At 42.1% G+C, this 26882-nt stretch overlaps 1 protein-coding gene across 2 annotated transcripts in view; it reads left to right on the top strand.

Moving 5' to 3' along the window:
* The window catches only part of MDN1 (midasin AAA ATPase 1), a gene marked incomplete at its 5' end in the record, with an annotated part of 155752 nt that overhangs the window by 81045 nt on the left and 47825 nt on the right, over window positions 1-26882 (top strand). For both annotated transcript variants that reach the window (XM_082669177.1, XM_082669176.1), the window contains 23 exons: window positions 147-236; window positions 332-595; window positions 745-1006; window positions 4428-4587; window positions 5894-6010; window positions 6946-7154; window positions 8205-8353; window positions 8705-8916; window positions 9300-9520; window positions 10359-10472; window positions 12149-12281; window positions 13307-13422; window positions 14186-14319; window positions 17284-17441; window positions 17663-17783; window positions 18149-18359; window positions 19129-19360; window positions 20044-20170; window positions 20843-21013; window positions 23486-23700; window positions 24074-24461; window positions 25219-25328; window positions 25947-26652. In XM_082669177.1, the coding sequence (XP_082525303.1) occupies window positions 147-236; window positions 332-595; window positions 745-1006; window positions 4428-4587; window positions 5894-6010; window positions 6946-7154; window positions 8205-8353; window positions 8705-8916; window positions 9300-9520; window positions 10359-10472; window positions 12149-12281; window positions 13307-13422; window positions 14186-14319; window positions 17284-17441; window positions 17663-17783; window positions 18149-18359; window positions 19129-19360; window positions 20044-20170; window positions 20843-21013; window positions 23486-23700; window positions 24074-24461; window positions 25219-25328; window positions 25947-26652 (4620 nt within the window). The remainder of the gene's footprint in view (window positions 1-146; window positions 237-331; window positions 596-744; window positions 1007-4427; window positions 4588-5893; window positions 6011-6945; window positions 7155-8204; window positions 8354-8704; window positions 8917-9299; window positions 9521-10358; window positions 10473-12148; window positions 12282-13306; window positions 13423-14185; window positions 14320-17283; window positions 17442-17662; window positions 17784-18148; window positions 18360-19128; window positions 19361-20043; window positions 20171-20842; window positions 21014-23485; window positions 23701-24073; window positions 24462-25218; window positions 25329-25946; window positions 26653-26882) is intronic.

Raw genomic sequence — 26882 nt, 5'->3', positions numbered from 1 at the left:
TTTTATAAGAAAATTCAAAAAGATAAGGACTCAGAATATTGTCATTCTCCTATTGTGTTCATGTTTACTAGTATTCATTCTAGAAGGTTTTGCTCAGAATTTGGTGGAGTGATTTGTGTTTTGATTGTATCATCTTCTTCCTTTAGGTCATTGCTGTATTCAAGGATGTGTTTAATTCAAATTCTAACCCGTACCTGGGAACCAGACTGTTTCACATCACTCCCTGTGATGTTCAGGTGAGGAGAGGAGGATAATCCTCTTTCAGTTTTCTATGGCTTCTGCTCCCACTCGCAGGCACACTTGTGAAAACTCACCGGCATGTCTTTTTCAGCTGGGCTACTCAGTGCTTTCCCGTGGCAGCTACGTTCCTCTCCCGACTCGCCGGCCCCTGTTGCTCCTGCACCAGTCTTTACAGTCTCTGGAGTCAGTTATGAAGTGTGTACAAATGAGCTGGATGGTCATCCTCGTGGGGCCAGCCTCAGTGGGCAAGACCAGCTTGGTTCAGCTCCTGGCACACCTTACTGGTCACACTTTAAAGATCATGGCCATGAACAGTGCAATGGACACTTCGGAGCTTCTGGGTGGATTTGAGCAGGTAACTGATCTGCCTCTGCATTTTCAGGCAGAACACAATAAACCGTGTGGTCTGGCTGGTGGTCTTCTGTGTTGGTGGTAGCTACAGTAGCAGTGTTCTTTGATCCTGGCCATGGGCTGTGCTGGGTTCACGTGCTCTGGAAATTGCAGGTTGATCTCATCCGGCCGTGGAGGCAGCTCCTTGAGAAGGTGGAGGGCACTGTCAGGACCCTGGTAAGAGACAGCCTCCTCGTCAGTGCTGACGATGCAGAAGTAGTGCTGCGAGCCTGGAGTCATTTCCTTCTGACGTATAAACCCAAGTGTCTTGGAGAAGGTGGTAAAGGTGTCACGATGGAGATTGTCAGCAAGCTGGAAGCAGTGTTACTGCTTATGCAGAGACTCAACAATAAAATCAACTCATACTCCAAGGCAGGTATGTGTGTTTGGGTGTGTGTATCAGACACTTACCATTAGTGTCCACCGACAGGTAATATATTTGTAAATGCAATGCCCATAATTTTTAAAATGAATTTAATGATTATTAACAATCAAAATTTGGAAATCTTTGTCCTAGGAAATAAAATGAAGCTGATGTAAAGTATTTAGAATTGGTGATCCCAAACAGAGAAAGCAGGAAAGAAATTGGTTACTGAGTTTGATTTATTCTGTGTGTTATCAACCACCGTGACTTGTGTGTAAATTTGGTTTTATTTTTTGTTGGCCTGTTTTTTAAACCTGTTAATAACTTCTCAAGAAATCGAGTATTTCAAACTGAAGAACAGAAGTCTAAATTGATAGCTAGGAATCTATTTTGTATAGAAGGTGGAGGAAATTCCTCAGTTAACCTGGAAATATACAACTCTCATCTTGTAGTGCAGCTTTTTGGATGGTAATGAGCGTGCCTTTAGGGGAGAATTGATTAAAGGTTAAGGCCTGTCACTAAGGTTGTCTTCCTTTCCAAAACCTGCTCTTAACTGTTTATTCCTCAGTTATTCCTTGGGAATAGTTGATTCCTTAGGGGTGAAGAAATGAGACTCCCCTCTTCCCACTGTGTCAACATTGTATCCATAGCTGTGGGTCAGATAGTTTACTTTCTTAGTTAAGACAGTGATTTCAATGTTGTTTTGATCTGTCATTTTCCAATTCAAGCTCACCATTTGAATTTGAAATTCTTTACTCATTCATTCAAATTAATTATTAGATACGTTAATGAAGTCGTACATCACTTTATATATTTTTAAAAGATAGGTATTGTAAAACTCACCATTGAGGTTTGAATTCCTACTGAATGGTGGACAGTATGTTAAATATGTTTACTTTTAACCCTCACAACAACACCGTTATTACAAGGAAAAATGAACCCCATTTTATACATGAGGAAATGGATGCTCACAGAGGTAAAATAACCTGCCCAATGCCTTCTTGCTACCAAGTGGTTAGACTAGGTTTGGGCTCCAGTCCTCTCTGACTTCAAAGCCTGGAATCTGGTGTGTATGGATTTCTTTCATAAGTCTGTTAAAATGTAAATATCTAGGGAAGTTCTCACAGCCCATTCTCAATACTGAGCTTTTTTTTAAATTTATATATTTATTTTGCTGCATCAGGTCTTAGTTGTGGCATGTGGGATCTTTCGTTGTGGTGCGGGCTCTTCGTTGTGGCGCACGGGCTCTAGAGCGGTCTGGCTCGGTAGCTGCGGTGCACGGGCCTAGTTACCCTGCAGCATGTGGGATCTTAGTTCCCCGACCATGGGTTGAACCCACGTCCCTCGCATTGGAAGGCAGATTCTTAACCACTGGACTGCCAGAGAAATCCCAATGCTGCTTTTTATTTAGGATTGAGTTTCATATTGAGTAATTCATTTCTTAGGGATATTGATAGAGTGAAAGAGGCTGGGTCTAAAACAGTTTGTCTGCTACTATTTTACTTTTGGTTAAAAACGTCTTTTCTTCTTAATTTTATATCTTTTAATGTCCCTATGATGAACATGTATGACTTTTAAAATCTATTCTAGTTTCATATTTTATCTTAAATCTTTGTACATATTGAGCATATATATAATAGCTCTATTAACATCAGAATGCAGCCCTTAGGGACTTAAAGCAAGAAAATATATCTAGGATTTTTTTATTAGATTCTGGGCATTTTGAATTTAAGTTGCTAAGTGCTGCATTTTGTTTTTTTGAGGTTTTCTTTGGGTGGAATAAGGCAGTTGAGTTGCTTATGGATCATTTTTATCTTTTCAAGCTTGCACTTAAGCTGTTTAAGGTCAAGTCCGGAGTAACCTTTACTGTAGGGTTAAATTAGCCCCACTCTTGAGGCATGGCCCTATGGCATCTCTACTGAAGGTCCTGTGTGTTCTGTGGAGTCTCTTCGCTTTGACTGGTGGGAACTGGAGTGTTGTTCGGCCCCGTGTGAACTCTGAGAATTGTTCAGCTCACAGCTCCCCCATAACTGTCCTTTCCTTGGAAGTTTTTGCTCATGCCTGTGGAGTTTCAGCCTTCACGTGCACGTGTAGATTATTATTGAGCCAAAGACTCCAGGAGCCCTCATCTGGATTTCTGGAGCCATCCGTTTGAGTAACTCTTGCCTTTTGAGCACCCTGCCCCTCATTCTAGTTGCTCTAGCCTCCTTGAATTCAAGTCTGTGACCTCAGGTCATTGAGGCCTTGGGATCTGTTTGAGTTTCCCCTCCCCACTTTGCAGTCTAGAAGTTGCTTCCAGGCAGAAAGCTGGCCATTATAGGACCTCCTTCCCTCAGGTGTCACAGTCCTGTGCTGTTTTCCAACATCGGAAAGCAGTTGTTTCATGTATTTTACCAGTTTTCTAATCGCTAAACACTGGGAGGTTAAGTCTCAACCTTACTATTCCTTCATGGCTAGAAGCAGAAATCCAACATGTATTACCTTATGATATGAAAAAGGGTCAGGAAACAATTTCTTCTCTTTCTTTTTTAAAAAAATTAATTTATTTTATAGGAGTATAGTTGATTTACAATGTGGTGTTTCAGTTGTACAGCAAAATGATTCAGTTATATATGTACATATATTCATTCTTTTTTAGATTCTTTTCTCATATAGGTTATCACAGAATATTGAGTAGAGTTCCCTATGCTATACGGTAGGTCCTTGTTGGTTATCTGTCTTATATAAGGAAACAATTTCTAATAAGAAAGATCAATTGAAAAAATTCTGGGAAAGGACTATCTAAACTATGAAGCAAATAAATACCGGTTGTTACTGTATATGATATAGTCATTACAAAGGATGCCCTGTTTAATGACACTGATTGCATTGTGCCGACTTAACAGCACTTTAGTATAAATGCAGTAATAGGTGGAAGACATTATCCTTCCGCATTTGAAAAATTAAAACACATAAAGATAATTTCCCTTCTCCATCACCCTTGAGTCAACTTTATCTAGCCATTCATTCAGAAAGCCATTAAGTATTTTCTATCCCCAAACCTAATTTTCTTACTTGTTTTGTTCAAACAAAAATGAAAATCTTTTTGTTTACCCTATTATGAAACTTTAAAGAACTGGGCCAGAAGTTTCCAGGCTTCTTTTAATAAACTCTTAGTTTTTTGTTTTATTTGTTTGTTTGTTTGTTGTTGTTGTTTGCGGTACGCAGGCCTCTCACTGCTGTGGCCTCTCCCGTTGCAGAGCGCAGGCTCAGCGGCCATGGCTCACAGGCCCAGCCGCTCTGCGGCATGTGGGATCTTCCCGGACCGGGGCACGAACCTGTATCCCCTGCATCGGCAGGCGGACTCTCAACCACTGCTCCACCAGGGAAGCCCTATTTGTTTGTTTTTGATTGCCCTGGTTTGAAATTAAATACTGTGGCTGTGACGTTTCAGAGTTTGCCAAACTCGTGGAAGAGTTCCGAAGCTTTGGTGTGAAGCTTATGCAGTCAGCCAGTGGCCGAAGCTGTGGCACGTTCGAATGGGTTGACAGCATGTTGGTTCGGGCCCTGAAGTCTGGAGACTGGCTTTTGATGGACAATGTTAACTTCTGCAAGTAAGGACCTTCTATTCAATCATGAGTGGGTCTGATTGAAATTTGAGATATGCTTGTCAAAGTAGAAACCCAGGTGGAAGCTCTGGTTTTGTTTTTCCTCCCTTCCTTCCTTCTTTCCTCCCTCCCTCCCTCCCTCCCTCCCTCTTCATTGGTGTGCGCAGTTGTTGCAGTGCGCGGGCTTCTCATTGCGGTGGCTTCTCTTGTTGCTGAACATGGGCTCAGTAGTTGTGGCTTGCAGGCTCTAGAGCTCAGGCTCAGTAGTTGTGGCGCACGGGCTTAGTTGCTCCGCGGCATGTGGGATCTTCCTGGACCAGGGCTTGAATCCGTGTCCCCTGCATTGGCAGGTGAATTCTCAACCACTGCGCCACCAGGGAATTCCAGCTCTGGCATTTTTAATCCACTGTTTTCTTAGCTAGAAACACATCCTCAGCTATATTCTATAGACTTCTCCCAGTGGTGAACAATGGTAGTTGGTTATTAGCTACGATATTTTAGTTCTAGCAGATAGTTTTGAGCTGAACCGAAGGCTAACAAAATTGGATTACTTCTCCAACTAACATCCTTTGAGTCACACCTTTGTATTTAATATCAGAAAGCTTCCTTTTGTTAGGGTTTTTTTTTCTTTTCTTTCTTTTTTTTTTTTTTTTGCCACGCCACGCAGTTTGTGGTATTTTAGTTTCCTGACCAGGGATTGAACCCCAGCCCATGGCAGTGAAAACGCTGAGTCCTAACCACTGGACTGCCAGGGAATTCCCTGTTAGGGTCATTCTTAAGTACAGATTTTTGAAATGGAGGGTCTGACACAGGGCAGACATTTAGTGAATGTGCATTCAGTGTATACCACTTGATTCTAAAGTAAGGAAAAGGGCAAGTGTAAGACTATTCTGCCTGTACAGTGAGCATAATACAGGTCAGGTGATGGGCTTTTCTACCTGGAGCATTTTCAGAATGTTTCAAATTACAATCCAGTTACCTTTAAATGAATTTGATAATATTGGGAAGTGGGGGAGAGGGAAGGGGAAAGAGAAGACAGTTTTATTAGTTCAGGGAACTTTCTGTCATTTTCCTTGATATATTCAACAAACATTTTGTATATTTACTGTGTATGAATCACTGGGCTGTGTGCCTTGGGGAGTGAAAATGGGCATTGATAGGAAAAGAGATCTTGGAAGAATCACAGTTCTGTACGGGGACGTGATCTGTGCTGAAGGGAAGACATGGGTCAGGCGCAGTGAGAGGCCTGAGCCAGGGCAGCAGTCAGTGTGGCACGCCAGCCTGTCCCCCATTTGGATTCTCCCTATTGCAGCCCGTCGGTGTTGGATCGTTTGAATGCTTTGCTGGAACCTGGAGGTGTCCTCACTGTTAGTGAGAGAGGAATCATCGATGGATCCACTCCCACCATAACACCAAATCCCAATTTCAGGTATTTATGCCTCTTAAGTTTGTGCCTCAGAATCTGACAGCCTTGATGTCAGAGGTGACCATTCATTAGGGCCACCTCACGTATCGTATTTGTACACTCAGTCATGAGCATGTTCATACATTCATTGATTTAACAAATATTTACTGAGGCTCTGCCATTTGCCAGGTGCTGGTGTGCTTTGGGGGGCACAGCAGTAAATAAGAAAGATGAGGTCCCTGCCTTGGGTTGGTGGTGAAGGCTGGAAGCAGGGAGACCAGTTACAAGCCTTTTGCAGTTCAGGTGAGAGACGATAGCTTAGACTAGGGCTGTCAGATCAGTGGGACTTGCTCATGGGCTTGTGGGTTAAGAAAAGGAGGAAGCAAAGATGGCATCTAAGGTTTTGGCTTGAGTAATTGGGTAAAGGGGTGCCATTCATTGAGAAAGGGGAGACTGGCAAAGGAGCAGGTTTGGGGTGGGGAGGGTTAGCTGCAATCAGCTGTTTAGCTTTGGAGGTAAGTGTGAGCTGTCAGACAGCTAGATGCAGAAGTTGATGGACATCGAATGTTACGAAGCTAAGTGTTTCTGGAGACACTGCTCCTTTTTCTTTTCTCTGTAGGTGAGTGAGAATAATTGATGAATTAGCACTGCCTGATGTGGGGAATATCTGAAAGTAAGAATTTTACAGTCCTCAGTACTAAAGGTACACTGGATATACAATACTTAGTTCCTTAGGAAAATAGGTTTAGAGAAACTGATTTGCTGTATTGATGCATTTTGGAACTAGAGGATAGAATGCAGATGTAAACAGCATCTGTACGTTGAATTAGCAGTGTTACCTTAGATGAGCTCCCTGAAGATGAGCCACATATGATTTGCCCTCACCAGTTGTTGCTGAGCTGCACTGTCAGTTGCACTGAGATTTTGATTTTTTTTCCTTTGAATTGCTATACTACTAGACTTTTTCTCTCAATGGATCCTGTGCATGGAGAAATATCCCGAGCTATGAGGAATCGTGGACTTGAAATCTACATTTCAGGAGAAGGGGATGGGAGCATCCCAGATGACCTGGATCTGAAAGTCCTACTGCACAGCCTTGGGTTGGTGGGGGGCAGTGTGTGTGACATCCTTCTGGCTTTGCACTCAGAGACCCGAAGTGCTGTTGTAGGTAAGGTGCTTGACTTCTAGGCCTCTGCAGGGTTTTCTTTCTCTGGAAATTCATGTTATTCCATTTGACTGCTAGTTCAGGAGTTCTTACATTTAGTGTACATGGAAATAGAAATTACCAGGAAAGCCTGTTAATAATGTAGATGCGCTTGGTACCCTTCTTCCCCAAGAGATTGGGTTCAGCAGGTGTGAGCGAGGCACAGGAATCAGCATGTTAAAGAAACTTCCTGGGGAATTCTGATGCATGCAGTCAGAGACCCACACTCAGAGGAATACCTGTACTGCTTTTCGCACTGAGATTGATGAAGTTTGTCCTGCAAATCTTCACGGTCGTCATTGAATCTCTTGAAGGTTGAATAAAGAGGGAGCTTTGAGTTGTTTAAAACAGATAGGTGAAAAAAAAAAACAAAAAAAAACAAAAAAAAACAGATAGGTGTTACTTCTTCTAAATGTCCAAATATACAAGAAAGAGCAGTAATAATAACAATAATGAAAAATAATGAAATGTTACTTATTAAGTAACTACTCTGTGTTAGGTGCAATGTTGGCTGCTTATTTAGTCCTCACAGTAGTTCTGCAAGGTATATTTCCATTTTACAGATAAGGCTCAGAGAGGTAGATTAACTTGTCAAATCCAAACAGTTAATAATGACAGCTGGGATTTGAAAGCAGATCTGTTGGATTTCAAAGCCCATGGTTCTTTTTGGCACCATGCTCATTTTGCCCCCTTCAGTGTGTGTCAGCTTTAGATCCAAGAGTCTATGTGGCCAGGCTTTATCACATTAGTAAATGAGTCATCTAGTCACTTCCCCAAAAGGTACTGCTGACAGAGAAGGAGGGGAGGAGGGCGGAATAGGAGGCAAGGAATGTGAATGTTCCCACAAGTTCATTGTGTGCTAGTGAGCCCCCTATAGTCCACCTGGAAGGCTTTCTAAAATAAATATCTGGGTGGATTTGAGTGGAAGTTTGATGTGAAACTGAAATTTGTCCATTTTCACTGGAGATTTTTCAGAATCTATTGCTCATGGATGGCACTATTTCTTCTTTATAGGTTCTCCAGCGTCCTCGTTGTCAACACTCATTCACACAGCCTTACTCATTGTGCAATACCTACAGCGAGGGCTGAGCTTAGACAGAGCCTTTTCTGAAGCATGCTGGAACGCATATGTCCGCTCCCAGGCTTCACCAGCAAACCAGAAGGTACTGTGAAGTGTTTCACACAGCTTTCTACGTTATAACATTACAGGTAATAGGAGGAAACTTTATTGGTGGCAACTTTAATGACCTAAGAGAGCCATCTGCAGTTATGCTCTAACAGAGATCTGGTATCCAGGCACTTTTCTGGAAAATAGCGTAAATGTAAATATTCCTTGAAACTTGCCTCTCAGCGGAAAAAGTGAAATTTAGCTTGAATGTTGTATATTGAGGAATGTGTCTGAGTGTTGTGAGAGGATCACAAGGGGTCTAGAAAACTACTGTTGCCCTGCTAGTTTTTGGTAAGAGCACTTGTGTCTCAGTGCCTGTACACCATGTGTTTTTATCTCCTACCAGCTTGTGCAGGCTTTACTGGAGAAACACGTTTGTTCTCTGCAAGCACATGAAACCTGGGGCAACTCCATTATTGCCATGGGGCTGTGGCCAGATTCTCTGCCCTCGGCTCTCTCTGCTACGGAAGATTCTCATCTCTCTAAAGTCCGAGGCGATGGACAGATCTTAGTATATTGTCTCAACAGGCTGAGCATGAAAACGAGCAACTGGGCAAGGTTAGTGGAGCCTTGAGCGTCTGTATCTCTTTGGCATCTTGACTTCTCCTCCCTCCCTCCCTTCCTTTCTTCCTTCTTTCCTTCCTTCCTCCCTCTCTCTCTTTCTTTCTCCCTCTCTCTTTTTTTGATGGTAATGGTCATGACCCAACATATTTGACCAGAATGTTATGTGGCCATTTTCCACACAGTTCCATTGTTTGTTGTGATACTGCTCCCTATTTATTATTTATTATAGGTACGTGCTTTAATTGTCCCCCTTTGGAGGGACTCATGTTTTCCCTGTTAACCTCTTTGATACATTCATTGTAAAGTTATTGTCTTGGTTCTTTGAAATACGAAAATTTAACCCTAGTACTAACTTAGCCTATTGCAATGAATTTCAGGATTCAGCCTCTTACTTTGCCAGACTTAGAGAAAATTATGCAGTCCTCCCACCCGGAGAGCTTAAAATTCAATTCAGTTGAAATGGATACTTACTGGATCGATGAACCAGATGCTCTGGCTGTGGCTGTTAAATTGCTCATAGAAAGAGCAACCAATCAAGACTGGATGCTCAGAGTTAAATGGCTTTATCATTTAGCCAAGAATGTGCCACAGGGGCTTGGTGAGTAGAGAAACTTAATTTGTGTAATGAGGGAATTTAAGTACACTTACCCGGCTTTCGTAACTCAGCAGTTGTTTTACTCTCCAACTACACTGTTAAAATTACATCTGGGGAAGCTCCTAGCAGGACGTTTATGACTTAGCATTACTGCTTATATAGCTGTTAAAATATTAAGGAACACATCTGCCCTTAGATGTTCCCTGAGATAAATTTTTTTTTCTCCACGTAATCCTTAGCATTTCAGGATCCATCCAGCTTTCTATCAAATCCAGAAGGAAAATGTACTATATTATGTTACTTTTAAGTTTTTGAACATCCTGCTTTTTTTGCTGTACTTACTCTGCTGCACACGCGTTCTATCTGAGAAAGGGTTGCTTTTGTTAAATTTACTTCCCATAAAAGTACATAAGATTCTAATCTTATTTTCGTTCCAATACTCTAAGTGGTCGTGCTTGATTTCTTTGTACTTTTTTCATTCCAAGAGAGGGAAAAGCAACAGTTAACAACATTGTACAGATTGTAAAGTACAGGACATGGAATTTGTTGGTAGAACTTGTTGACTAAAGTAATTGAGTTTACATGAGTCTCTGCTGCACGAGAACGTGTAGATAAGCCAGCGTATGTGTATATTATTGTGTGGTACATGTGATGTCTAAACGTGTAGAGAAAAATTGTATAAATATTTGTATCTGCGGTGTCCTATGTGATAGCTGCTAGCCAGAGGTAGCCACTAAAATGTGACATGTGACATGGCTACTGTGACAGCAGCTGTAGAACAGAAAGTTCAAATGGACGGCACTGCTTTAGATGCTAACATTTGCTTCTCCTTCCTCCACAGAGTCAGTACAGATTCATTTGGAAGCCAGTGCTGCATCTCTTAGGAATTTTTACTCAAATTCTCTCTCATCTGGGGTCAGTAATGTCATCAAAATATTACAACCAAATGTAACAGGTACTGCACCTGACTTGATTTCTAGCTCTCAGCACTCTGGGAAACTTGTCCATTGAGTTCATGGGAAAAAGATCTGTTACAGCTCCCACTTACAACAGTTTTTTCTAAAGAAGACTCAGGGTATCCAGATGCAAATTCTGCTACTTTTTTTGAAATTATGCATTCTTCAGTTTCTGAAAGGACGATGGCACACAATGTAGTGGGAAGAACACAGGAGTTGGAAGACTGGGCTCCAGTTCCAACTTGGCCACAAACTGGCTTGTTGATTTGGGGCCCATCATTCACACTGCTGACTTTGTTTGAAAAATACGGGAATTAAATTCATTCTTCTGGGGTCCCTTTCACTTATGACTTTCTGTGATATACTAGTACTGTTAACAGAAACTGTGATCTATTTTGAGATGAAGGGGAAACAGTACAGGATCAGTTTCTTCAGAAAATAGAAAACCTTAATGATGAAGTTATAAAGCCTTAAATACAAAGTTACAAAACAAAATCATAATGATAAAAGGAGTAGCCGTCTGAGCCATCTAATCAAATGAGGTATTCAGAATTTCTCAATCTTTATCTGATGTTGATCAAAACATACTGTTACCCATTTGGTTTAGAAAAAAATATGCACGATGCTTTTGTGCTAAACCTTATGTTTACATAATTATAATCTTATGTATACTTAAAATTACCTTATGTACACTAAAGGTAACGGGCTAAATGGTTGAGCAGAAATCAAACAATAGAGAAAACTTCTGTAGTAGTCAGGTTGCGGCTGGACCTAATTATGGCTTTCCAATTATGAAGGAATTTTGGTCTTTGGGAACACAGTTCTAGAGTAGAGTGGTAGGTTCCCTTTGTAGCAGACATGGCTTGCCCTCTGTTGGCACTCATTAGCTCGTCTTCCTTTTTCCCTTTCAGCTGTGTAGCTCTGGATTGTGTAGTCTTGCTGGACTTTGGGATATGGGCCCCCATGTGTACCTTGCTATTCACAATAGGCATTTGTTAGACTACTCTAGGGTGGATGCCTTTAAAACTTGAAGTGCTTCACTGACCCATCCAGCTCAGCCACCATCAAATTAATGTTCCCATCGTTTTGGTCTTACCTCTTCCGCTGGGCTCTCAACCTCTGGAGCGGGTCAGAGTCTGATCGCTGCTGCTTTAGAGAAGAGATACTGAGCTTGAGCCAAAGGAGCAAGAGGTAGCAGCAGCACATCCTGTGATTATAAAGAAATGGTTTTTAAGGGAAATAATCTTGAGTTGTTTTTCTTACTGAAAGCAAATAATGAGATGTGTTCATTCATTTTCTGCCATGTAAGTTCGTTTTTTTATGGTTAATGGCGAAAGATTGGGTAATTAAGCCCATGGATTCGTTCCCAACCAGAAGTGGGAGCTGAGCAAATGAATACATTTGTTGGAATGTTTATGCTGTAGCAGAGGTTACCTTTCTATCCTACAGTGGAATGAATTTTCAGGGCTAGAAGAAATTTTGCCTTTAGAAAGGAAATAGCGTAAAAGCTGTTGAACCCTACCTTTCTACCACCATGGACTGAAACCATTTCCTTGGTCCCTCTCTTCCCGGGCAGGACTCAGTGGGATCAAAGTAAAACAATGAAAATCCTCAACTGAAATTTGCCAGGCAAGGAGTTTAACTCCAAAATTCTACCTTTTGTTTTTTAAACCAGATGAATATGTGATCCCTCTGGATCCCCGATGGAATATGCAGGCTTTGGACATCATTAGAAATTCGATGGACTTTGACCCACAAATGGACCAGCCTGAGCAGCTCTTTGTCCTTTTAGAGTCTGTTGCAAACAAGTAGGTGAAGTCTACTGTTCTGGGTGCTCTTTGCCTTGTTGTACACTATGGCTTCACAGATAATACCTTTCCTAAGCTATACTTGACAGTCTTATGTGTGTTTAATTTTCTGAACCTGAGAAGTGGTGGGTGTCAGACATGATTGCTTTGTCACCACCTCTCCTTCACGCTCCATGTGCAGCAAAATCATTCTGACCCTGATGTCCAGGTGCCTGGGAATGTGACAGGTTCTTAATAATTGAATAGGGTACTTTAATAAATACACTAGTGAAGCATTAGTGGTGGAATTTGTTTTATGGTTAATCTTTTATCATAGGATAGTTGTGTTTCCGCTGTTTTCTGTGTGATTCCCAGCAGCTCCTTGCATTTTCACATGTCCTTTCCTCAGCCATCTATCTGCCCCGTCCAATGTTGGAGATGTACGTACATAGTGACCTATAGTATAAATTTACATAACTGTTATATAAGTTGGTCTTTCCTCACCTTTAATGTAATGACCGGTAATATTTTTTAATTGGCCATTAGTGTAATAGATTTAAAAAATAATTTTGTAATTGAGGTATAGTGTGCATTACAGAAAAGTACAGTAATGATGATTATATATCGTTTGGGTGACTTTTCACAAAGTGAGCTCACTCATGTGATAATGTAGTAGTAGCACCTCTGAGGCCCCCTTGTCCCCCCTCCCAGCAACTCCCCCTTCCTCCTCCCCAGGTAACTTCCAGCACTGCAGGTTAATTGTGAGATGGCCAGTTTTAAGAGTTCACAGCATAGTTTGTCATGTCATGGCAGAGCAACACAGAGGGACTGGGTGGTCTACCTAGCCCTCTGTCTTCCTCCCCCCCCCAGCTCAGTTGTCATCCCTCTTGCTGCCGTCTCTCTAGTCCAGAATTTGCAGAGGCACGAGGGGAATGGCAGGTTGAAGGAGACTGATGTTCCAAGGGTTCTCAGGATTCAGCCGGTAGAGGCTGTAATAAGTATTATTAACCAATAACTATTCGTTATGTTATGGAATCTCATTTCAGGACAATCATATATCTTGATCGGGAAAAACGGATTTTTACGGAAGCAAATTTGGTTTCTGTTGGCGGCAGAAAGTTAAGAAATAGTGTTTTGAGAATGTCCTTTGAATTCCATAAAGGTAAGGACATTACCTTTACTTTCTTCATTTATGCCTCTGACTGCATAATGTTGCTGAAGGTGAGAGGGATTTAGCAGCTGATGCCATGGTACTGATTCCTTTTGATTTGCTAGCTCGAGTTTGAACATCTTCCCTTATTCAGTAGTTTTGACTAAGTGCTTTTTTACGTGTCCTTGATCTCATTTACTTTTTATAGCAACCATGAGATAAGCCTCATGAGAGAGGAAAGGGAGGCACAGAGATGCTCAAGGTCACATCTCTAGCAAGTAGCAGAGCCAGAACTTGAAACTTGTTCTGTTGGCTCAAAAGTATGAGCTCATAAGCATTTGCTTATAGGTTCTTTCTTCCTTCCTCCTTTTTTTTTTAAAATTGAAAAGATAACGGTATTTCTTGGAAAATATTCAAACTATATAGAAGCATAAAAATGGAAAAAGTCTCCTCTCGCAGCAGCTACTGTTAATAGTATATTTGTTTGTATCTTCTCAGATCTGTCTGTGTTATCTATCCATCCAGTCATATACACACTTAGAAATCGTATTTAAACAAAAGCTTTTTTTTAATTAAGACGTTATGAACGTCTCTAGATATGCATGACTAACTTGCTAACTTAATAATAGACAAAGGTTTGCTTTCAATTTTCACGTTTCAAATTGACCCTTGTACTGAGAATAACATTAAGTTGTAGATTACTGTTGATTTTGAAAATGTCCAGAGATTTAAATCTGATCAAATATTCTTATTTTGTTTATACCAACTCTGTAAGATCCAGAGAGCTATCACAGCCTGCCCCATGAAATCGTGGTCAATCTTGCTGCTTTTTTTGAACTTTGTGATGCGCTAATCCTGCTCTGGGTACAGTCCTCCCAGGGGATGGTGTCTGATGCCAGTGTTAATGAGGTAAGGAGATGTACCTGTTTTTATCTTAAGCAACATATTTCTTGGCACAAAGGTTCTTAGGGGCAAGAACAACTTCAGTGTTGTTACATGTACAATATTATTTGAGAAGTTCTTAAGAATTTAAATAGATAACACATATTTTAAAGCTTTATGGTGTTATAACTGACATATAGTAAGTCGCATATAAAGTGTACAGTTTTGTATGTTTGACATGTGTCCACCCGTGCTACCATTACCACAGTCCTGACAGTGAACCTATCCATCACCCTCAGACCTTTTCCTCTTGTTCTTTGTTTTCTCTTCTTTTTTCCTGCCCCCCCACCTCCAACCAGGTATCCACTGATCTGCTTTCTGTTACTGGTGCTCAGTTGTGTTTTCTAGTATTTTATATTGTTCTTTTTTATCTGGCTACTTTCCCTTAAAATCATTTTGAGGACTTCCCTGGTGGTCCAGTGGTTAAGACTCCACACTTCCAATGTAGGGGGCACAGGTTCAGTTCGATCCCTGGTCAGGGAACTAAGATCCCATATGCCGTGTGGTGCAGCCAAAAAAATAAAAATATAAAAATGAAAAAAATATATTTAAAAAAATCATTATTTTGAGATGCATCCATATTGTTTTGTGTCTCAAAAATTCATTCCTTCTTATTGCCGAGTAATAGTCCACTGCATGTATGTACTATATCTTATTCATCCACTCACCTGTTGATAAACATCAGAATCTTAACAGTTATATTTTAATTCACTTAATCCTTCTTAGACATGATTGTCACATATGGACTAAATTGGGCTTGTATCCAGATTATTCAAGTAATTCTGGTTAAACTAGAATTGTAGATCTTAAACTTTTTAGTCTCAAGGCCCACCCCCCCATGGTCATAAAAGTTACCAAAGCCCTCAAAGAACTTTTGTTTATGTGTTTACGTGTATCAATATTTACTTTTAGGAAATAAATCTGAGAAATGTAAAAAATATTTATTAATATGTTTAAGAAACACAGTAACAAATTCATTTCGTGGTAATATGAATAACATTTTTAATGAAAAACAACTATTTTCCAAAAGAAAAATTAAGAGGAGTGGAACTGTTTTACATTTCTGCGAGTCTCTTTAATGTCTGGCTTAACAGAAGAAACCTGGATTCTCACACCTGCTTCTGCATTCGGTCTCTTACAGTATGTTGTATGGATTGAAGTTTGTGAAGAAAAACTGGCCTCTATTTCATGTGGCTAAGAGATTGGAAAGGGAGGAGTATTTAACAACATTTCACATAACTGTGATATTCTTTGATTCTATACCACAGGTTGACAAGTGTTAGTTTTGTAAAGGTTACTTGTAATGTGGAATCTGAAAAAGTATCACTGATCTTGTCATGCGTTAAAATCCGTTGGCCTGGCTTGCATTTTGGATGGACTTTTAGCCTTGCATGTATGTTCTCATGCACTGGTAATTTGGAAAGTATTGTTCAGTGAGTTATCAGATCTTCCAAGTGTTGACACGTTACATTTTTCAATATAGATAAATTTAAAAAGTCACACTCATGAAAAATTACCACAAAAAGTTACCTCATGAAAAAATCTGTAAGTATTGGGAAGTTGTCAAGCTCTTAGTTTTTCAAAGTTCTAGGTTTTACTTGAAGGTTCGAATTCTATCATCAGCAACAAATACTCTCCTGTTTTTCTTGAACTGACAGGTTGACTTCATTCATTTTCCACACAGTGTTTGCCAGACACCCAATCACAGTTTGTCCCCTCCACCCCCGGCCCTGTTTTTGGTACCATCAGTGCAAATGTCAACATAGTGAAAAAGGCAAATAACGTGACATTATTATGAAAACAGCTCTGACATCATAAAACCTAAAAGGAATCACTAATCTTGAGACTACTGTAAAAGTACATAATTAGAAGGACAGCTAAGTTGGAGACTCACAATACCTGATTTGCATTAAGAAGCTACATTAATGAAAACAGTAGTTATTGTCATAAGGATAGACATATAGACCAGTGAAACAAAAAAGAGACTTCGGAAATAGACCCTCTTATATGGTCAGTGAAGTTTTGGGGCGGGGGGGCAAATATGCAAAGGTAATTTAATGGAGAAAGCAGTTCATTCAGCAAATGGTAATGGAAAAACTAGATATCCATATAATAAAATAAAAATGAGCCTTTACCTGCTACCTTACATCATATAGAAAAGTTACCTCAAAATGGATCATAGACCTATGTATAAAAGCTAAAATTATGAACCTCTAAAAGAAAACATAGGAGAAAATCTTCACAGCTTGAGGCTAGGCAAAGATTTCAGGGCATTCCTCATAAAAGAAAAAAATTGATGAATTCAATTTTGTCAAAATAAAGAACTTAATAGATAGCTTTAAGAAAAGGAAAACACTGGGAGACACTGTTGATAAATCACATGTAAATTTTATAGACAAATAATAAGACAGCCCAATTTTTTAAAATGAACAAGAGAATTTGAATAGATGCTTCTCGGAAGATAAATGAATGCCCAACGAGAACTTGGAAAAATTGCAACATCATTAGTTATCAAGGAAATGTAAATTAAAACCACAGTGCGGTGCCACCCACCAGAATGGCTAAAATTAAAACGGTCAGCAGCAGCAAGTATTGGCAAGGAAGTGGAACAAACTGAAACCCACCTACACTGCTGGATGGGATACAAAATAGTGCAGCTGCTTTGTCAAGCAGGTTGGTGGTTTCTTACAACATTGCGTGTACACTTACCACATGACCCAGTAATTCCACTTTCTCTGATAACTGAACTTCAAATAATAGGAGGAAAGAGCTTTGCTTCCTCTGACTGCCTTAATAATCCCTAAAAATACTCCAGTCGGATGCTAGATCTTTAAAGTGTGTATGTTGAGTATTGATTAATGATTGAAGTCAGTGTTCCGTGTCCTTTACTGGGAGATGTTTGTGAGCAGTTTTGGTTTACTTTGTTTTTAGATCTTGGGTTCTGTGCGGTGGCGGGACCGGTTCTGGACCGTGGCCGATACAGTAAAAGTGGATGCACCAGGCCTGGCCTTGCTTGCCCTTCACTGGCACTGGGTTTTGAAACATTTGATTCGTCAGATCCCGCAACTCCTGATGAACCACGAAAACAAGTAAGAGTCATATTTAGAGTAACAACGTCAGTAGCTACAGTATTGACATTAAAGGGAGGAGGGTTAGGAATTGAAATGTGCTTCTTCTTGGCTTTACTTTGGTTTGTTCCCTTGGCCTGTTGGTGAATGTAAATCAAATACAAAATGTGAGTGATGTTCTTACCATCCAGCATTTCCCCCTTTCCTTACTTCCCTTCTGCCCTTTATCTCCTTTGTTAAAGATACTACAAAGAGGTTCAGACCGTCTCAGAACATATTCAGAATTGCTTGGGGAGCCCAACTGGTGGATTCACGGGTATAAAGAAGTTACAGAAGTTTCTGGGACGACCGTTTCCTTTTAAGGTACGACTTGGAAGCATGCAGGAAACACAAAGATTTGACCTCTTTGGCAGCTCTCCTGGAACGTAGGGACTGCCATTCAACTATACTCAGCCTTGCTTGCACAGCTTAATTCTTAGATGTTCAATGAGTACTATTAACTGACTTGTTAAATGTTATCATTTTACTTATTCTTGAGACTTTTAAGGCTGAGTAGACTTTTAACTGTATTACTGTGAATATCCTGAGATCTACAGGAGTAAACCAACTTTATGTTTTATAGAATCATTAAGGAAATATTTAAAACATTTTTTTCAGCCATGAATAGTCTGCTAAAAAGAACTACTCTTCTCCTTTGTAATAGGCTCTCCTGGGTTTTATTGTTTCAGGACAAGCTGGTGGTGGAGTGTTTTTCACAATTGAAGGTCTTTAACAAAGCCCTTGCCATCAGAGAGCGGATGCCTGCCCTTGGGGAGAGTGGATGGTGGGAAGACATTAGTCGGCTCCAAATGGTTGCTTCTGAATGGACATTAAAGAAAAGTCTCCTACAGGCCTGGGGGTTGGTCCTCAGAGCTAATACTCTGGAAGATGTCAACCCAGGTAATGTGCTCTGGAGTTTGGCTAGCTGACAGATGTTCTAAGCATATCCTCTGCTCTGCAGCCAATACGTTTTATTTATTTATTTATTTATTTATTTGCAGCCAATACGTTTTTTAAAGTTTTCCCTTAGATATTCTCCTTTTATTTATTTATTTATTCCCTGTATACTTATACCGACCACTAAATAAGTATCAGGCATAGGGCTAAACTTTTTTTTTTTTTTTCTTTAATTTTTTTTGGCCACACCACGCAGCTTGTGGGATCCTAGTTCCCTAACCAGGGATCAAACTTAGATCCACGGCAGTGAAAGCCCAAGTTTTAACCCCTGGACTGCCAGGGAATTCCTTAAACTTCACATATATTATTTAATTCTATCATTGGAATTGTGCAGGTATTAATAGCATTATTTAACACAGCGGTCCCCAACCTTTTTGGCACCAGGGACTGGTTTCGTGGAAGAGAGTTTTTCCATGGCTGGGGTGGGGGATGGCTCAGGCGGTGATGGGGGGCAATGGGGAGCGATGGGAGGCGGTGGGGGGCGGTGGGGAGCGGCAGATGAAGCTTCGCTCACTCGCCTCGCTGCTCACCTTCTGCTGTGCGGCCCAGGTCCTAACAGGCTGCGGACCGGACCGGGGGTTGGGGACCCCTGTATTAACACATGAGACACTCAAGCTCAGGTGAAGTTGAACTCAGGTTAAGCTAATGGTCATGTGACTGGCTGTTGGGAATCTGAGCCTGACCACTGACCACTGTGTGTCTTTTTGTCCAGATGAATTGAAGAGTCTTGTGAATGCTCAGTGTTCAGAGCTAAAAGCCAGAGGAATTTCACTTGGTTTTCTGGAGAAAAAGCACAGCGAAGCTTCCTCCCTGTCACAGCCAGGCTTTACCTCCTTAATCCAGCTCACCAGGAGTGTTCAGCTCTGGCCTGCAATGGAGTACCTGGCTATGCTTTGGCAGTACAGAGTCACAGCGGATTTTATGACGCAGGCTTGCCTGAGAAGGTGAGCCATCCTTCAGTTTTTTTCCTTTGGGGGCACTTATTTTCTTGCAAGGTTATTCCGTGTATTCTACACAGCGTTGTCTTGAGGGGGCATAGTTGCTGAAGCAGAGGGAGGTCATTTGCCACTTTGGAAAGCCAAAACTTCTTGAAGATGCTTTGCCTGTTTTGACTGCACTTCTAAAAGTTACTAGGTGTGGGACTTCCCTGGTGGTGCAGTGGTTAAGAATCCGCCTGCCAATGCAGGGGACACAGGTTTGAGCCCTGGTCCGGGAAGATCCCACATACCGCGGAGCAACTAAGGCCGTGCGCCACAACTACTGAGCCCACGCACCACAACTACTGAAAACCGCACCTCTAGAGCCTGTGCTCCGCAACAAGAGAAGCCACTGCAGTAAGTCCGCACGCTGCAACGAAGAGTAGCCCCCACTTGCCGCAACTAGAGAAAGCCCGTGCGCAGCAATGAAGACCCAACACAGCCAAAAATACATAAATTAATTAAATAAATTTATATAAATGAATGAATGAATGAATGTTACTAGGTGTTCTTCCAGTAGAATTATTTGCTCATTTTTAAATAGATGTACTCCAAGTCCTGTGTGTTCCATCTTCCCTTACATAGCAGTTTTCTAGCAGCTCATTGAAAGCCTACAGCCCACTCTCTCTCCCTCTTTATTTTTGGAGCAGGTCCAGCAAAAACCAGCAACCCCATATAGAGGAGGAGATAAGTCATCACATCACGTTTTGTCTTAAGCACACACCAGTTGCTCCTCAAGAGCTTCGAGACCTTTGGTCCTTAGTGCACCATCAAAAGGTAAAAACCAAAATCAAAATCAAAAAACCTCCTTTGCACTATGAGCTGATTAGATTTTCTGTGGCAGACTGATTGCAGAACATCTATTTATTCTCAAAAACTGCATGTTGTAAAACTCCAGTCTTATCTGAATTAAGTTTCAAAGGGGAGAACTTTGAATGTTCTTTGGCAGTAATTTCCTTGGTATTTCTCTACTCTTATCACAGATCATTTCATTTGGTTTCCAGTTAAATGAGGCTAAAATATTTGCTTATTTTTATTTTATTTGCTCAAAAATGTATTGTCAGAGTGTTTTTTACCCTTCCACAAGAGTAACTGTTAAATGTGAATAGTGGTAAACTGTAGTTAATGTAACTTCATTAGTACAACGTTAAATTTTTTTGATAATAATGTTTTATTCATTTATTTATTTTGATCACATAATTGTGTGATTATTTTAATTACGTTTTCTCATGCACTTTTATAAAGTCAGATCTTATGTTTTATAAAATTATAAATAGGTTAAGTGACTTGACCAAGACAACTGGGGTGGCAGAAAATCAGGAACATTAGGATTAATAATCTTTAAACCCATGTTAGTTTTAGATGAGTCTTACAAGACAGAGAGACCTTGTAATGATTTATGGAACCTTTCTCAAATACTCTCTTATCTAATTATTCCTTTATCTCTAGATGTCTACTGAAGAAAGGATCTCTTTGTGGTCCGAGTTATTTAATTCCATGTTTACATCTTTCTGGAGCAGTACTGTGACCACAAATCCAGAGTACTGGCTAACATGGAGCCCTCTGCCTGGTGTGCAGCAGAGGGAGACACCCAAGTCCCTTCTGGACCCCACGTTAAAGGTTTGTTGCCATAAAATTATAAAAATGTTTGATGATAGTAGAAGAAACTTCTCAATGGATCTAGCAATGAACATTTATTCCTAGGATAGAGCAGTGACTAAAAGTAAATGATTGCAATACTTTATTTTCTGTAAGATATTAATAAGTGTAGCTTCAAAAAAGATATTCCATCTTAAATGATTTGGAAAATCCTGAATTAATGTAAACACAATTTCCTTTAAAAAGTCTTTAATTTCTCTTCTAATTGAAATATTTTTTCTAATTATAAGATTTTAAACAGTACAGAAACATGTAGATATGTGTGCATACGTGTGTGTGTATATATATGCATACATATATACATACACAATATGTATACATGTGTATTTATATACGTATATAATGTAGAATTCACTGGGAATAACCACTCTTTGTTCTGTATCCTTCTGTTAACATGCATTTTTATATTAAATACATACGTAAATAAAAACAAGACCACCTTCTTGGTTCACATGATATGTCATGGAAATTTGCACCTGTCATTCCAGCTTATTCTTTTTAAGGTATTCTATTGTACTAATGTGCTGGAATGCATTTAATCACTTTCTTCTTGATAAGCATTGAGGTTTCTTGCCTTCTCCTCCCTCTTCCTGTAGCAAACATACCTGCATCAACTACCCTTGTATAAGCCTTTGTCCACTTGTCTGAGTATTTCTGTGGATGTGTGACGAGAATTGGAATTTAACCCTTGGCCAAAGTGTCTTCACATTTAAAGAGATTTGTAAATATTATTAGAACGTCTAGGGAAGTAGGTTTTCATTTTTTCACTTTTTAAACCCGCAAAGAGACAGTGAAGAGGGAGAACATGAAGTCAGGATGACCATGGCGGACTTGGGACTAGAGCACGTTTCACTTATCATATATTCTGTGTTTCCGTATCTTTGCCTCACTAGGTGTTATTAACACTTTAAATTATTGCCAGTCATACAGTTAAAAAAAAAATCTCATTTTGATATGTATTCCTTTGATTATTATTCAGGTTGAATGTCTTTACATATGTATATTGATTGCTTTATTTCTTTCTCTGAATTTTCCAGTCATGTTTATTGCTCATTTTGTTAAAAAAAAAGAAAAAAAAGTCATTAATCATCATTTTATTATTGAAGGTCTCTTTATGTATTATAGATATTAAAACTTTACCCAACATATATTTGGAAATACATTTGTAGTGTTCTGTTGTCTCTCAAGTTTGAAGATGTTTTCTTATATCACAGAAGTTTTATAGTGTTTTCTTTTCAAATATGCCGGTCCCTTTCTACTTTCTGGCTTTGGTATCATGCTTTTTAAATAAGTCTTCCTTCATTACCCACAGAGTTAAAAAAACCATTTTCTCGTATTTTCTTTTTTTTTTTTCCCCCCAGCTGCATTGGGTCTTCATTGCTGCGCGTGGACTTTCTCTAGTTGCGCGAGCAGGGGCTACTCTTCATTGCGGTGCACGGGCTTCTCATTGCGGTGGCTTCTCTGGTTGTGGAGCATGGGCTCTAGGCGCACAGGCTTCAGTAGTTGTGGCTCACGGGCTCTAGAGCGCAGGCTCAGTAGTTGTGGCACACGGGCTTAGTTGCTCCGCGGCATGTGGGATCTTCCCGGACCTGGGCTCGAACCCATGTCCCCTGCATTGGCAGGCGGATTCTTAACCACTGTGCCACCAGGGAAGCCCTCATATTTTCTGTTTTTGTTTTTGTTTTATGTTTACATCAGTCTCATCTGAATATCTTGTTTTGTGAGGTGGGGATGCAAATTTTTTATTTTATACAAACAAGCATATCCTAAAGCAGTATTAGCAACGCCAGTTTTGACTAGTTCATCCTTTCCATCTCTTTTGAAATGGCCACCTCTGTCATAACACCTTATTCCCACAATGTTCATGGATTTATTTTTGGACTCAGTTCTGTTCCATTGCTCTATCAAGATTGATTTCTTTAGTGTAAAACATCTCTCAAAGCTTTTAGTGTTAAACCTTATGGGTCCCCAAGAGTTGCATAGAGTCAGGTTTGCTCTCGTGTATTTGACCCGCTAACCCTTTGTTCATGGACAGCTGTTCCTGTGTCCCAGGTTAACAGTCCAGGGAGACAGGCTTGTCCTTGGCTCTTCTATTTGTCTTCCAACTCCTTCCCCTGCCTTCAGGTCTCACCTTCCTGCCCCCAGCTCTGCTGCACGACTGGTCTTCCTGATGCCCAGGTTTGAGGGGTTTTCTTCTGCATTACTAAAGCACCCACTGCTCCTCCTTCATAGAGAATGGAGTCCTTCAAAGGCCCACTGCACCCGCCCCCGTTCTGCCCTTCTGGTCCTGTCTCAGGCTGATGTTTACCTGTTCCTAGCAACCTGAATCTCCTTTTAAAATTTCTTTCTTTCCTCTAAGGTGCCCCAGTGCTGCTTGTTGAAACCCTTTTTTTTGATTTCTAAAAGTTAACATGACTCCTCTCCCCTTATCAGGGTCCTGGAAGTCTCAGTAGAGCCGTGTTCTCCAAGTGCTGCTTTGAAGTCTTGACCAGCAGCTACAGAGCAAGTCCCTGGGATGTGAGCGGCCTCCCCATCCTGTCCTCCTCACATGTCACCCTGGGGGAGTGGGTTGAGAGATCACAGCAGCTCCAGGACATCAGCTCGGTGCTTTGGACCAACATGGCTGTCCCTTCTGTAGCAGAGTTCAGGTATTCCCTCCCCCAGGTAGACGGTACAGCTCCCGTCTTTCCTCCAGAGCATGTAGTGGGGACCTCGGTCAGAGCTTTCTTCAATAGTGGCTAGTTCCAGTGGGTGGAGGAAGGGTGTTTTCTGGCTGGATGAGCAGGTTTTCAGTCCACGACAGAGCCTGCTGTGAGCTGGCCAGCCACTCTGTCAGCTGTAAGTATATTGTGATCAAGAAGGTGGTACTTAGAAAACCGTATCAGATTAAGTGAGAACAGAAATTCACCTCTAGGTGTAGGCAGTGCAGTCTGTCTTGTCATTTTCTGGAAGAACAGTAGCATGAGAAGGGAATGGTGGTCGCTGTGGCGCAGACCCTTAAGTGCTTCCCTGTCCCCACAGACGCACGGATTCCCAGCTCCAGCGGCTGGTGCTGTGCCGGCACTTGGCTGGCCTGGCAGAGCTGCTCCCCGAGCCCCGGCGGCAGGAGTACGTGCAGAACTGTGAGCAGCTGCTGCCTGGGGACAGCCAGGCATGCCAGCACGTGGCCCAGACTCTCGGGGACATGGCCGGGCAGGAGACGCTGCCCAAGGAGCTGCTGTGCCTTTTGCTCACCTCCCTGCGCCACTTGTTCGGGGAGGGGGAGGGTAAGCGGGACCTGCCTGAGCCAGCCCACCGTGGGAGCCTGTGGGTGAGCCTGGGCCTGCTCCAGATCCAGACCTGGCTTCCCCAGGCACGCTTCGACCCCGCCGTGAAGAGGGAGTACAAGCTCAAGTACGCCAAGGAAGAGGTATGGAGGGAGGGTCTGGAGCGTGGGCTGCATCCCTGACTGCCTGGCTTTGCTTAGTATATTACTCCTTTGTCTCCCTTTGGATGCTCAGAGCACAGAGGGATGATTTTACATAAGCTGCCCTGTGACATCCCAGAAGTGTGTTCTAAAGACTGTGTTTTCCTCTTTGCGGGTTCCTCTGAGTAGGTTCAGGCACCGGGAGGGGCCATTCTGATGTTTCTGCTGATAGGCTGCCCTGGGCAGAGCGCACAGCAGGAGAACTCTAGTGGTATCCTTCCCTATCCAGATCCCTCTGCCTAAAGTAGGTTGTGGATATTTGGATTTGGGTAACTTCTTTAGACAGCGTATAGCATTCCTTAGGTTTTGAACTTTGGGTGTTTGTTATCCAAAACTCAGGAAGTAGGTAGATTCGGATAATGTGGTGTATCTCTTGCTATTTGAACTTCCAACCAAACTCAGGAACTGAATACATGAAGATAGTGATACACTAGTTCTATATTTTGAAGAAGGAAAATTATGTTAGTTGGGGTGATGATCAGACTGCTGTAGCAGAGACTTAGAAGTTCATTGGCATAAGTGAGATAGTGTCTTTTCACCTGACAGCTCTGAGGTGAGTGGTCCAGGTTAGTGGAACAGAAACCCCTGCCCTTGGGTCATTCAGGTTCCTTCCATCCAGGGAACGACCCTCCCCCAGGGCTTTGTCTCTGGGGCCTGGCCCTAGCTGGGCACAGCAGACCAGTCTCTCCCCTTCCGCTAGTTACAACAGCTGCAGTGTGAGTGGAAGACCCGGAGCCTCTCATCCCAGCTGCAGACCGGAAGAGACCTGGAGGATGAAGTAGTCCTCGATCACTCTCATCCTCACGTCAGGTAACACCGTGGTGATTATTCCAGTTGGGGGTTATTGGCTTGAATATTCTTTTTAAAAAGACATTTTGTAGTAACAGTGTTAAGCTGAGGTTATGGTCTACATCTCTGAACTACATTAGCAGGTAGATCCCAAAGCCATGGTTATAATCAGGAAAAATACATACTCTGTGAAAGGCGGGGGAGGACTCACATGGGGCCAGGAGGGTTGAAAGCAGAGCTTATTCTCAATGTGGAAGGAGTGGGGTGTGATGACGTGCACTGTGGAGATCTGTTACCTTAGGAAATACTGTTTAGTAGTGGGTTCTGAGTTCCAGTCCTGTCCCTGACCTTTGGCTTTAAACCTTGGGTAGACCACTCAATACCTTAAACCTCAGTGCCATATTTGTAAAAGGAAGGTAATAGTGCCCACTTCAGTGAGACGTGCCTCCGAAGTGCTCAACGACACGTGTTGCACGTGGTAAATGCCTGTGTATATATTATCCATTTTCATTATAATTGTCCATATATCATTTTATGCCTCAGTATCTGAAATGTCTTCCTGCCGTTTTCCTGAGGCTCAGTCTAGATTTGCTGCTTTGCTTCTGACAGAATTTGCATACTGTGTTAATTTGCCTTCAGGTTGCTTCGCCAGAGAATTGATCAGCTGGAGAACTTAATCTGCAGCCTGTCCAAGAAGCAGGCCTTCAGGCCCCCGCTGCCTGCGTATGAGTCCCTGGTACAGGAGGTCCACCACTATGTCACCAGCATCGCCAAGGCCTCTGCCGTTCAGGACCTGCTCACTCGGCTCCTGCAGGCCCTCCACACGGACGGACCTCGGGCTGCCCAGATGGCCCAGAACCTTCTGAAGGAGGAGGCCTCTTGGCAGCAGTCACACCACCAGTTCCGGAGGCGGCTGGCAGAGGAGTTCGCCCTTTACCCAGACGCAGCGGCCCCGCTACAGGCATCCGTCCTGCAGCTGCAGCATGGCATGCGGCTGGTGGCGTGCGAGGTCCACGCCTCACTCCATGGTGGTGTGGTCTGCGCGCACAGGCTGGGTGCCCTGGCCACATCCCTGTTGGCTTTCCCATCAGTGGGCCCCACCTTCCCCACCTACTATGCTCACGCAGATGCTTTGTGCTCGGTGAAATCGGAGGAGGTCCTGCGAGGCCTTGGGAAGCTGCTCCTTAAGCGCCTGGGAGGAAAGGAGCTGGAGGGCAAGAGCCAGAGGCCCTGCCCCACCCAAGAACAGCTGCTGCTGAACGCCCTCCTGTACCTGCGCTCCCACGTGCTGTGCAAGGGAGAGCTGGACCAGCGGTCCCTGCAGCTCTTCAGACATGTGTGTCAGGTAAGCCCTCCTCCTGACGGGAGCTGGGGGCACGAGCAGGTCGCCTACAGGACACTAGCGGTGCCCGGTGTAGGTGAGACAGTGTGGGAAGGTACTGGGGATTTAGTGTCTGCTACTTGGCTTTTTCCCATTTAACTGTCAGGTTTAGGGGCCTTTGTCAATTTTTAAGAGATTAAAAAAAATATTAAGTGTTGTTAGCCCTTTATGCCTGATACACACTTCAAATATTC

The sequence above is a fragment of the Grampus griseus genome (genome assembly GCF_964374135.1).
Source record: "Grampus griseus genome assembly, chromosome: 13".
In the NCBI taxonomy this organism is placed as follows: Eukaryota; Metazoa; Chordata; class Mammalia; order Artiodactyla; family Delphinidae; genus Grampus; species Grampus griseus.
This window is presented reverse-complemented; position numbering and strand designations above follow the sequence as displayed.